At 42.0% G+C, this 14,088-nt stretch overlaps 1 protein-coding gene across 1 annotated transcript in view; it reads left to right on the top strand.

Annotated features, from left to right (window-relative positions):
- GLTP (glycolipid transfer protein) overlaps nt 1–12,441 on the top strand; it is a 52,229-nt gene extending 39,788 nt beyond the window's left edge. The window contains exons 4-5 of the mRNA XM_075830646.1: nt 2,688–2,838; nt 10,698–12,441. Of these exons, the coding sequence (XP_075686761.1) occupies nt 2,688–2,838; nt 10,698–10,880 (334 nt within the window). The 3' untranslated portion in view covers nt 10,881–12,441. The remainder of the gene's footprint in view (nt 1–2,687; nt 2,839–10,697) is intronic.
- Nucleotides 12,442–14,088: the final 1,647 nt, after the last annotated feature.

The following is a 14,088-nucleotide window of genomic DNA, read 5'->3' as shown; positions in this document are numbered from 1 at the left end:
CCGGCCTTAGCTTGGATGGCGCCCTGTGCGGGACTCTATTGCCGCCCCCTACACAAACCAAAAATTAACCACATATATGGACACGCTGTAACATATATACTGTACATAAATAAAGACAGATATTTAGACATACAGGCAAATCTACATACACACATTCTGGAATATATATAGACGTACAGACATATATTATACACACACAGGCAGAAAAATACACAGACCGGGACATATACAAATACATAAAAGTCACAAATGTACAAGTACAAAGACACATTCACAAAAGACCCATATACACGCACATATGTACACAGCACAAGTAATGTAGTAGATATTACCTGCAGTCCTATGTAACACCACAGATAACACAGTGATAACTCTCTCTAAATACAGATGGTAGTGTTACCTGCAGTCATTTGTAACACCACAGATAACACAGTGATAACTCTCTCTAAATACAGATGGTAGTGTTACCTGCAGTCATTTGTAACACCACAGATAACACAGTGATAACTCTGAGTACACATAATGTAGTGGATGTAAGAGACAAACACATGCAGAGACACACACATACACTAACATATACACATACTAAGACAGACACACACACTGTATACACACTACACACACACATATACACACTACACACACACACATATACACAGACACTCACCATGTCTCCTTGCTGACAGGTCAGGACTGGCTGTGGGCGGAGCTTCCTCTTCTGCTTGTCGGCTGTGTGTAACAGCAGAGCACAGAGTAGAGGCAGAGCTGGAAGGCTAGCTAGCATTCGGAAAGTCTTCAGACCCTTTTAGTTTCTTTTTAAAAAGAAAATTAGTTGAGGCCTTGTGCTAAAATAAAAAAAATTCAAGTTTTTCCCCGTCGTTCTGCGCTCAATACCCTATAATGACTAGGTAAAAACAGAATTGTAGAAATGAAAAACTCAAATTTTGCTTGGACATAAGGATTCAGACCCTTTGCTATAACATTTGAAATTTAGCTCTGGGGGCCTCCCTCCCATTTCTCTAGATCCTCTTTGAAATGTTTCTACACCTTGATTGGAGTCCACCTGTGGTAAATTCATTTGATTGGACAGGATTTGTAAAGACACACCCCTGTCTATAGAAGGTCTCACCGCTGACCATGCATATCAGAGCAAAAACCAAGCCCTCAGGAGGAAAGAACTGCATGTAGAGCTCAGAGACAGGATTGTGTGAAGGCACAGATCTGGAGAAGAATACAGAAAAGTTTCTGATGCACTGAAAGTTCCCAAGAGCACAGTGGCCTCCATAATTCTTAAATGGAAGATGTTTGGAACAACCAGGACTCTTCCTAGAGCTGGCCGCCCCACCAAATTAAATAATCGGGGCGGAAGGGCCTTTTGTAAGAAAAGTGACCAAGAACCCAATGGTCACTCTGGCTGAGATACAAAGATCCTGAGTGCAGATTGGAGAAACTTCCAGAAGGTCAAACATCACTACAGCACTCCACTAATCGGGGCTTTATGGCAGTGTGGCCAGAAAGAAGCCTCTCCTCAGTAAAAGTTTGCAAAAAAAGCACCTAAAGGAGAAACAAGCGTCTGTGGTCTAATGAAACCAATATTGAACTTTTTGGCCTCAATTCTAAGCATCATGTCCGGAGGAAACCAGGCACTGCTCATCACCTGCCCAATACCATCCCTACAGTGAAGCATGGTGGTGGCAGCATCATGCTGTGGGGGGTGTTTTTCGGTGGCTGGGACAAGGCGACTGTACTTTGCTCCATTAATCGTTTCCCTCAACCCTGACCAAAGATATTCTTAAAGAAAACCTGATCCAGAGTGCTTTGGACCGCAGACTGGGCTGAAGGTTCACAACCAAAGAGTCAATGACCCTAAGCACACAGCCAAGACAACACAGGAGTCACTTAGGGACAGCTCTGTGAATGTCGTCCTTGAGTGGCCCAGCCAGAGCCCTGACTTGAACCCAATCGAAGATCTCTGGAGAGACCTGAAAATGGCTGTCCACCGATGGTCCTCATCCAACCTGACAGAACTTGGGAGAATCTGTAGAGAAGAATTGCCTAAAATCCCCAAATCCAGGTAAGTAAACTTTGTGACATCATACCCAAGAAGACTGGAGGCTGTTATCGCTGCCAAAGGTGCTTCAACTGAGTACGGAGTAAAGGCTCTAAATACTTATGTCCATGCGATTATTTTAGTTTTTCCTTTTCAATAAATTAGCAAAGATTACTAACATACTGTCGTCACTTTGTCATTATAGAGTATTGAGTGTAGAATGATGGGGGAAAACTTAAATTGTGTATATGTGTGTGTATGTATGTATGTGTGTATATATATATATATATATATATATATACGGTATTAAAAATCATTATTGAAATTGGGTTTATATAATATTCAAATTTTCTGAGAGACTAAATTTTGGGTTTTCATTAACGGTTAGCCATAATCAACATTAAAAGAAAAAAATGCTGGAAATAGATCACTCTGTGTGTGATGAATCTATATAATAGGAGTTTCACTTTTTGAATTGAATTATTGAAATAAATTTACTTTTTGATATTCTAATTCATTGAGAAGAACTAGTATATACTTTTATGTTTTATTTGACAATGGGTCTCAAGTATCTAAACTGCTTGCCAAGAAGTGTCCTTGTTGCCCATAGCCTTAACACGCATTACTTGTTTCACAGGGGTCTGAAGTTTATTCAGGTTTTATTACAAAGCATCTCTGATGGAGAAAGGGATGAACAAAACCCAAATCTTATTAAGGTCAATGTAACAAAAGCTTATGAGATTGCACTCAAAAAATACCATGGCTGGGTCGTACAGAAGTTATTCCAGGTAAGTGCCCTAAAATAGATTTTTATATTTGAAGTTCCACCACCCGTAAAGATAATTTGACCAATCCACTATTACTTCATTGCTTTGAAAGGGCCAGTTCTCTAGTAGACCAGAGGCGGTCTAATACCATGTACCCATAAACCGAAGGGCTTTCGCGTGACTGAGTAAATGTATGTTTACAGGGGCATACTTTAGCTCTGTTTTTCAATATTATTTTTACAAATACATTACTGGATCCCAGCAGGAGTGGGGAACTTTTCCTATTCTCTCTGTTGGTATTTTTTCCCATTTTGCAAAAGCCAAACTAAATCAATAAAACCCTATATAAGAAATAGGGAGGTAAACGCAGCGATAAACTATGCTTGTGTGAACCAAGCCCTTAAAGCGGTATTCCCAACTTAAATATTTATGGCATATCTGGTATTCTATGCGAGTTACAGATACAACCAAACATGATCTGCCAATCAGTCGATCACATTCAATTGGGAAAGTGGAATAAGCCATTGCCTGACACAATTGGGTGTGACTTATCTCCCAGGATTGGGCATGTTGTAATCCAAAATGCCTATTCTTCTTTCCCCTGACATCTGCCATTGTTGCCCTGAGAAATTTTAGATTGTCAGTCGAAGCTAGTAGTTACGGTTGACCTTGATCTAATGTGTTTGGCATCTTCCTTGTTATATCTATGATGAAACAAGGGACCACTACCGCATCAACCATTTTTCAGGTCTGGTCGGTTTCATTTTCTAACCATATGTCTGTTGCAGAGGAATGACTGTCATAGATACACATGAGAAGATTGCAATAGTGAAGTCTGTGATCTCAGACCACCACTGATTGAGTGAACTATTGAATCCTTTTGTTCTGGCAAACTCTTTTGGCGCTACTCATAGATTTCTGGAAATTCAACACATTTTAAGTGGTGCTTTGCGAAGTGTCAGACTTGCTATAAAAAAACAAAAATAAGTGTCGTGTGTGTGTGTGTGTGTGTGTGTGTGTGTGTGTCTGTATATGTATATATACACGACCATGAATGCCTCCCCAACACTATAAATAAATATGCATTGCTGCTGAATCTACTTACAATAGTTACTAATTAATTACTGCACATTTTGATCAAATTGCGTGTGCCCACCTGCCACGACAAGGCAACCTCTGTAAGGTGGGTACCTATGCTGCACATACACCCAGAATTGGGACTAAACCTACATATATCTTGGGATGGTAGGAACCAGCATTAAACTAATTAAAATCACCCAGGGCAGAATGGGAGGATTGCAAGATCAAAAAATGGAGGCAGTCAACCCCACATATATGCAATACATAAGAGACAAAATTTGATCCGCACAGTCCAACAAAATGAAACAAAACGTGTATACAGGTGCAAGGAAGCCTAAGACGGCAAACCATACAATATCAAAAAATGGCTATATAAATCTCTATCTCACAAAGTCGCGTCACATTATTATGACCGCCAGCTAATATCCAGAGTGGTAAAGATGTGCCAACGTATTTCCGCGCTCTCACTGGGTGGTGTAGTGAGATTTCTTTTTTTGGCTTTCCCTATATCGCAGGCTGGCAGTGCAAGGAAAATTCAGTATTTCCTCAGTATATCTAAAATGTATTAAGCAAAGAGAGCCTGCGTCGTTTTGTAGAATATAGGTTTTAAAGGTGCAGTATAGAAATGCTACTCACATGGGGTAAAATGTGATCCTCCGTTGTTGGACCTGGGATCATCCTCGCCCGTCTGTCTGTAAATAGTCCTGTTGTATCACAGGTCATAACTTCAAATTTTAGCCCTCTGTTCTGGTCATCACCACTGCACAGGACATCCATTAGAAAGTCAAGAAGACACAATGTACTTCCTCGTAGTTTGAACCACACAAGAAAACCAATCGGACACATCCTCACATCCCACAAAAGTTGACGACATGACCTGTGATACAACAGGTCTACTGGAGGACTATTTACAGACCACAGACGGGCAAAGACTATCCCAGGTCCAACAACTGAGGATCACATTTTACCCCATGTGAGTACAGCATTTCTATATTGCACATTTTAAAACCTATATAATACACAATGGCACGGGCTCTCTTTGCTTAATATCCAGAGTAACCGCCGTGTACAGCACTGACCGCAGCTAGACGGGCTGGTAATGACTCAATAAAGTGCTGGTAGGTGGTCTCCGGTATCTGGAGCCATGCTGACTGCAGTGCATCCCACATTGGTTGGAGGGTGTGTAGGGGAGGATCCACAGAGCAAACAAGATGATCTAGGTGGTCCCACAGATGCTCAATTTGGTTCAAGTCTTGCCAATTAGGTGGCCAGCAAACGACGGTCCGACATCTCTAGCCGTGTGACATGTCGCATTGTCTTGCTGGAAGATTCCATCTGCCCCAGGGAAGACAAACGGCATGTATGGGTAGACGTGATCTGGAACGATGGATTCATACCCAAATGGGTGCAGAGTGCCTTCCACATGGATGAGTGGGCCCAGAGAATGACATGAAAAAATTCCCTGGACCATAACGCTGCCACCACCAGCTTGTGTTCTTCCAGCAATAGTTGCAGGGTGTTTGTTCTCATGTTTCTTGTCTGACACCCCAACGTCCATCCATTCGATGAAGCAGAAACTGTGATTTATCGGAAAAGGCAACCATTTGCCAATTGGTGGTCCAATTCCAATACTGCTGTGCAAATTGAACCATTTTTTTTCCGATGCACCATTGTAAACACAGATCTGGTAGCCCCCTGGTTGATTCTCACTGTGAGCTGCTCCACTATAGCGTGTCATTCGGCCCTTGCGCACCTCCGTAGCCGACGTTCACCTCCTCAACGGCACGTGATGATCCGCAGTTTCCACATCAGTTATTCCCAATAGTGCCATTTGCCCACTCACGATACACTTTCACCACAGCAGCATGGAAACCGTTCACCAACTGCGCTGTTTGCGAAATACTGCCACCCTTGGCACAAAAGCCAATAATCCTCTTTTTTACAACTCTGATCGCTCCTTTTACCCATGCCGACAACAAGTGATACGTGTTCAGACAGCCTATCGCACACCTTATATACCCACCAAGCCAGCCCACGACATCACTTCCTTCATGGGCTACGCGCTGCTGACGTTGAAAGTAGGAGGTGGTCATAATAATGTGACTCGACTGTGTGTTTGCAGCATGAAAGGAGTTTAGGTGCTGCATGGAGCATTATGCCGTTCGTCATAATAAACTTCAATGTGCCCACAACATAAGTCTTTGGGGCAGAATCCGAAGCCTACAGGAGTAAAACGTGACAAATTTATTAAGAGACGCACCCCTCTTAATTCATCACATCTTGTTCTGTCCATTCGCCACAATGTTAAATCTACGCCAGCTTCGAACTGGCATAGATGTCCACAATAATTTACACCAATTTCTTGCACCAATTATATTTAAAAGTGGCATGAATTGTGTAAAACAGAAAAGTTTAAAAATTTTTGCACAAATTGCAGTTTTTATGTACTAGACAACTGCTGTGGATCGTTTGATAAATTCCCCCCTTTCCCTTTATATAAGATTGAAAAAAATTTAGTATTCTGATTTTACAATGGGGCATCAGGATGTTGCATAACCTCGCAATTGGAAGAGGGTTATTTCCTAAATGGTAAATGCACTATTACAAAACTTTTAAAATGCGATAGCGGCTACGTCACATATTTGCATACTCCCAGTTACAACATTTTTATAGTGTCACTAAGCGTCGGGCTCATCTTCACCGGCCGCTTACTGACTGAGCGGTTATGTGTTTCCACCCGGTCCCCTGCGCATGCCATCTCCACACTCTATTAACTACTCCTTTCCCAGCGATCCCCCTCATCTCCCATCCTTCTGCAGGGCCTGGGAGACAGAATTGGACGCAACCTTTTCTGACGCTCAATGGAGACGGTGTTTCTACCTTTCCCAGAAGGCCTCAGTAGCTATCCGAGCCCAGGAAACAAGCTACAAAATTATTTCTAGGTGGTATAGAGTCCTGCTGCCCTGCACAAATGGTACCCGTCTGTACCTGACGAGTGTTGGCGGTGTGGGGCGTCGGGGGCTCCCATCTCTCATATTTAGTGGAGTTGCCCTATGTTGCAGAGTTTTTGGGAGCTGGTTCTTAAAATTATAGTGAAGTTACTGGGGTTTCGGTCCCTAATTCCCCTGAGGCGGTCCTTTTATTTGTTCCCTATGCCGCTGCCCATTTACAAATGTTCTTTAATTAGACATCTCATACAAGCCGCCAAATCGGTTATCCCTCGTAAGTGGAAAACGGCAGTCCCTCCGCGGCTGGATGAGTGGTTCCAGGAGGTCGCTTTGATACAGCAAATGGAACACCTTCTGGTTCATTCCCCGGCCACTTCGATACGGTACAAGGATACCTGGTCTCACTGGCTTAGGTTCCTCTCTTCCACCTATCGCAATGCGGTGACCTGAGAAAATCATCCTTTCCCATGAGACTTAGTCACAGTAGGGACTTCAGGCTGGTGTGTGACAGAGATGTGGTTAGAGCAAACAAACCCTCAGATGCATGGCTGCTTCTTCTCATTTTTTGTTTTTTTAGGATGTTCAGGTGCTGGAGTCCAAGTTCGCCACGACTTCCCTTTCTTTTCCTTTGCCCGTGTTTGTTCAGCATTCTATCTTTTCCTTTCCTCATTGTGTCTATTGTGAGTGGTCATTGCATCCTGTGATTGCGCATATATGCTCTTACCATTGCATTTTAGGAGGTTTGGGGGGACGGGACTGGATTGGTGTATTTTCTTTTTGTTATAATGCTCATTTCCTTTCAGCTTCCTCAGACTGCTGTGATTGTATTTTGTGCTTGTTATGGCTTGTGATGTTCACTCTCCTGTTTGGGCTGTGCCCTTATTGTCATGTTGTTACTAGGACACATTTTTTCTGATTGTGTGTGTGTGTGTGTGTGTGTGTGTGTGTGTGTGTGTGTTTGTATTAAAATCAATAAAAATTTTGAATATGAAAAAAAAAAAATGCGATAGGCATGTCAGAAGTTTCGATCGATGGTGGTCTGAGTGCTGAGACGCGTGATAATTGTATGAAGATCGCGTGTTCTCGCTTCATGCATATTTGTATTATATTTTTTTTTTTTTTACATTCCCAATGCAAACATAGTCCAGAGGACACACTGTTCTCCATTCAATTGAATTCTGGTAATTTGTGGAACACCGTTAAAGAGTAACTGCAGTTTCACAAATTTTTTTAAATATCCGAGGCATATCATAACTTTTGATCGGGATCCGGGTGCTGAGACCCCCCCAGTCTCTGAAACTAAGGTGCCGAGCTCTTTGTACCTTTTGGCTGTGATTGGCACTCTTCGTAGCCTGAAGACGGGCTCCTAGACTTTCTATGTGAGCCTGCTATAGCTATATGGAGAGCAACCAAAAGAATCCCAACATTATGAAATGAGATCAAACCCATAATTGAATGTAAAGTACTCAAGGGACTGAGCAATTAAGCTCATGGTACACACGGAAGTAACGGTGCAAAACCCGCCACTGGAAACAAAAACCTAAAAATCTGAGTCTGACACACCACGAATTTACATTAAAACGGTATAAATTTATTTGATACATAAACCAGATTAAAAACAGAGATGGTACAGTATAGATGGATACCAGACAATGATACGCAAGAAAGGGCGCTGTATCAGACCGGGTTAAGTGGGCAATGTATATAAAGTATGTTGCAACATGCAGCCTGCATTTGCATGTAAAAGGATCAAAATTACCCCCACTCCTAAATAAACCCATACATAGAATACATCTACAACAGCCTAATCGTTAGTAAAACAAATGGATAATGAGTACATTTAAATGGTATGGTCCAATAATAGGTATAATCTACCAGTTTAACACTGCAGACTGCAGTGGAAAACCTTACCCATGTTTAAGGAGCGACACAGTCTAGCATCACACCCAGACGCGCATTTCGGCAGGAAGCTTTCGTCTGGGGGTGGTGTCAGAGTAAAAACGAGCCTTTTAAATAACAATGAGCCAATCACAGGTGAGAAACTCGCCTGTGATAGCTCAAACTAATCACAATGAGCAGCGCTGGACGCAGCATCATCTCTCATCTCCTCCTCGGTATAGGCTTCTTGCGAGCGATATATACACTTGCTCGTTCCCTGCATCGAGTGTGTGAGGTTGTGCCTCCCTTTGTTTGTTTCTCTGTATCTAGGGCTACACGGACTGGTGGGACACGTGACTCATGTCCTCTTCAATTCCGGGTTATGAACTGGATGTTATTCCTGTGTCAGCTGCTGCGTCCAGCGCTGCTCATTGTGATTAGTTTGAGCTATCACAGGTGAGTTTCTTACCTGTGATTGGCTCATTGTTATTTAAAAGGCTCGTTTTTACTTTCTGACACCACCCCCAGACGAAAGCTTCCTGCCGAAACGCGCGCCGGGGTGTGATGCCAGACAGTGTCGCTCCTTAAACATGGGTAAGGTTTTCCACTGCAGTCTGCAGTGTTAAACTGGTAGATTATACCTATTATTGGACCATACCATTTAAATGTACTCATCCATTTGTTTTACTAACGATTAGGCTGTTGTAGATGTATTCTATGTATGGGTTTATTTAGGAGTGGGGGTAATTTTGATCCTTTTACATGCACATGCAGGCTGCATGGTGCAACATACTTTATATACATTGCCCACTTAACCCTGTCTGATACAGCGCCCTTTCTTGCGTATCATTGTCCGGTATCCATCTATGCTGTGGTAATCATCTCTGTTTTTAATCTTGTTTGTTATGTATCAATAAATTTATACAGTTTTAAAGAAGCTCTGTCACCAGATTATAAGTGCCCTATCTCCTACATAATCTGATCGGTGCTGTAATGTAGATAACAGTGGTTTTTATTTTGAAAAACTATCATTTTTGAGCAAGTTATGAGCAATTTTAGATTTAGTTTCTTAATGCCCAACTGGGCGTGTTTTTACTTTTGACCCAGTGGGTGTTGTAAAGAAGTGTATGAGGCTGAGCAATCAGTGACCAATCAGTGACATACACTTCTCATTGTTCCAGCCCAGCATGATCCACAGCACAGTGAGATTGTGCAGTGAAAGAAGCTGGGCTGGAACAATGAGAAGTGTATGATGCTGATTGGTCAGCCTCATACACTTCTTTACAACACCCACTTGGTCAAAAGTAAAAACACGCCCAGTTGGGCATTAAGAAACTAAATCTAAAATTGCTCATAACTTGCTCAAAAATAATCGTTTTTCAAAATAAAAACCACTGCTGTTCTCTACATTCCAGCGCCGATCAGATTATGTAGGAGATAGGGCACTTATAATCTGGTGACAGAGACTCTTTAATATAAATTCGTGGTGTGTCAGACTCCGATTTTTAGGTTTTTGTTTCTATGTGAGCCGGTCTTCAGCCTAGAGGAGCGCGGTTTACAGTAGAAGGTACAAAGCACTCGGCTGAGCGCTTTTACACCTCAGTTTCAGCGACGGTGGGGGTCTCTGCACCCGGATCCCGATCAATCAAAACTTCTGATATGCCTCTGATATTTTAAACATTTGTAAAAGTGAAGTTACCTTTTAACGATGTTCCACAAATTACCAAAATTCAATTGAATGGAGAACAGTGTGTCCGCTGGACTACATCTGCATTGGGAATGTAAAACAATGTATGGAGCGGGAACCCACTATCCTTCATACAATTTTCATGTTTTTTTTTTTGTTTTTTTTTTTGCATATGTTGACTGGCACGCTTCTAATATTACTTTGTGGTGCCCACTACTCACTCTATTGCATTGGAAATGTACTGATTTTCATTCTGTATGCACCATAACCTATTTTCTGTGTTTCAGGCTGCACTATGTGCTGCTCCGTATAAAGATGACTTCCTTAAGGCCCTTTCCAAAGGACAAAATGTAAAAGAGGAAGTCTGCATAGAGAAAATCCGTCAGTTCCTGGTCAACTACACCACCACAATTGAAGCAATATATATAATGTACAACAAGATGAATGCAGAGCTGGATTACAAAGCCTAACTACCAGTCTTACAGACTTAACCCACTCATTGCTTTTAGCTACCGCTCAGGACATGACCTCTTTAATTCTGTCTTCACGAGAGGTTTACCGGAAGGTTCATAACAAAAGGAACCTATTGAAAGTGAAATGTCTAACCCAATGCTTATATGGATTTGACATCCACTTAAAATAACTTGAATAATCTTTTAAAGCAGATTTCTAACCAAAATTTTAAATTGGCCAAATATAAGTAAATCTGAAGTTTTTGGGTTATTTTATATTCGTTTTACACAGAGATATTGCCAGTTTTCTGTTTTTGTTGCAGTGGAAATTTTTTCCAAAAGTGACATTAAGTTCTGCCATATTGTTTGTCACCTTTATTTCAGAAACGGATCTGCTGTCCATTTGTCAGCACGGTCAGTCGATAACCAAGTGATCGTTTCTATAGAAGCAAATTCAAAAGTGACAACCAATACAGATGCACTTTCTGTTGTGGCAGCCATTTTTACAAATGTGACAGGTAGAAAACAAATGCAAATATCACTGTATGTAAAAGAAACCTAATTACCAGACTTCCAATTCCGACTTGGCTCTAACTTCTGATGTTACAAATATATGGTCAATTAGAAGTTAGTAGGTGACCATGCTAGATCTATCACCAAAGACATCACTACTTGTGGTTTAGTATCCTGGGACGACTCGTACAATGTGACCGTGTTTGATGTGGTTTTAAAATGTTCTTGTAGTGGTAGTTGATCTAGGAGCAATGGTATGGTGTGTTCCACAGAATAATGTCTGATGCGGAGATGCACATCTTAACTTAAAATAACTATTTTAGTATCTCCAGAAGAAAGCTATATATTTATTTACAAACTGAATCCTCTATACCAGAGGTCCTGCTAGTTTTCCGGACATGAGTCAGTAAATACTTGTTAGCTAAGGCTTGTAGCCCCTATAAAATACAATTCTGACATACGTTTTCTTAGAACTCTGAATTCTATTCCTCTCTTATTCCTCCAGGAAATGTATGAATAAATGTATTATTACGCTGTCCAACCAGTTCTGACTGTCAGTGTTTAGGGACATACCCAGTTGTCAATTTATTCATGCATTTCCAGGAGGAATAACAGAGAAAAGGGACAATTGTAAGAAAATATGCCCTATCATTTTTTTTTATTTTGTGGGGAATTTATGAAGGCTCGTTCCAGACATTGCGGATTTGCGTAGGCCAAGGGGTATAAAATGAAGCCCAGTGCTGCGCGGTCAGATGCCAGTGCTTTCAAAATCCAAGCTTATTCAGAGCTCCCTTGGTCATTCACCACCCTCATAACTGCTGGGTACCAGGAGATGCTAGTCAAGCTGGTGCCCCAGGTCCCCCCCCCTTTCCCCCAACCCTCGATCTTGCAGAGCTGGTGCTTGAAGTAAATTCTTTCGAGCTGCTGCTGCCACCGCCGGAAGGCGGCTTGGAGAGAGAGAACATTGAGACGCAAGTCGGATGGGTTTCTGTATGGAGAGGATGAGGACATAGTGTTTGTACTGGAGTCGGGGTAAGTTTAAAGTAGTTGTTTGGACATTTTTTTTATTGATGGCCTAGCCTTAGGATAGTTAATCAATCTCAGATCGGTGGGGGTCCGACTCTCGACACACCCACCGATTAGCTAATTAACGAACGCTGCAGCCTTTTCATAGTTTACAGGCACAGCCGCTACTGATTTATGTACGGCGCTGTGCCTGGTGAACACTGAATAGGCCACGGCGATGAATGCTGTGGCACCTTCAGTCAGCTGATCGGTGGGGATGCCAGGTGTTTGCACCCCCACCGATCTGATATTGATGGCCTATACTAAGGATAGGTCCAGACGACCCCTCTAATGCAATTGGCTCCTGTTGCTGCTACCTTGTGCTCTTTCTTTCATGACTGCTGCTCCCTGCACATGGCCTGCAGTGGAGGAACGAGCCAGGGCCGTTGAGATGGGTGACCGTATAGGATAATCTCCAGCCCCTCTTAGGTTCTGCGGATTTTGCTGCTGATCCACTGGTAATCCACAGCAAAATCTGCCACAATAAGATTTGCTTGTGGATCTCTTCTTTCCAATTGAATTAATTGTGGAAAATCGACAACAAATCTATGCACTTTCTGCAGAAATTAACATGGAAAGTACCCCCAGCATGTGGATGAGATTTGTTCAATGCATAAGCTTAAGTTACATAAAAGTGAAAAGGGTCTTTATTTTTTTTTTAAGAGCCATTCTAGCCAACATGGAATAATTCATACCAGTACAATTAGAGCATCTTTGCCTTATGGACTGTTTATTTGAGGCTGTAGAGATTCCAGTTTCACATCATAGTCTACTACGCTCTTGATTCTGTCAAAACGACGGAACCCTTGCACAACGGAGACCAACATAAGCCATTGGCACCGGATCCGTCACCATTGAAATCAATGGTGATGAAAACGGAAACCTATGGTTTCCGTTTTGTCTCTGTCAGGGCTTTGTTCCGATGAAAAGCTCCGACGGAATGGAGCCCTAGCGCAGGTGTGAACAAAGCCTTTCAGCTAGGATTCTACCTAAAAAAAAAAAAATCAATCAAAGGAACCTGGACCTCCATAATATAGGCTTGTAAGCCAGCAAGGGAGTTTTGCATTTACTATTCATATTTAATATTAAAAACAATGCTTGGAATTCCCAATCGCACAAAGTGCATTGGTGCACTGTGATTTTATGAACCTCTGCTATGTTTTCTTAGTCCAGCATGCTCTATACCTGGCATTTTGCAGTTTTCCAATAGGTGTTTTTTTTTTTTTTTTTTTGCTGCTTTACTCACCACTATCACACTCTCATAATGGTCCTCTCATGGAATCTGAAAATTTTCAGTGCCTTAATATTCCATAAAAAAAATAATATTGATCAGTAACTGCCTTATCCTCCATCCCTTTTTCTCCTTTTTATCGGCGCTTGTTTGCTCCTGTCACACGGAGCTATGGATGAGGACGAGCGGTCGTTACGCTGATCGCTCGTCCCCATACATTTCTATCATGTCTGCAGCGCGTCTCCCTGTTTACATAGGAAGATGTGCTGCCAACAACTATGTAACGTTTTAAATGTCTAAAATATTAATCAGGTGATGCCAGTTTGCTCGTTCATCTGCGGAGGCTTGCCCGGTTTACACAGGGCAATGATCAGGAACGAGCGTTCTGTGAACGCTCGCTTGCACGATAATTGGCTG

The sequence above is a fragment of the Rhinoderma darwinii genome, chromosome 1 (assembly GCF_050947455.1).
Source record: "Rhinoderma darwinii isolate aRhiDar2 chromosome 1, aRhiDar2.hap1, whole genome shotgun sequence".
NCBI lineage: Eukaryota > Metazoa > Chordata > Amphibia > Anura > Rhinodermatidae > Rhinoderma > Rhinoderma darwinii.
Note: the sequence above shows the minus strand (reverse complement) of the source record. Positions and strands in the feature narration are given on the sequence as shown.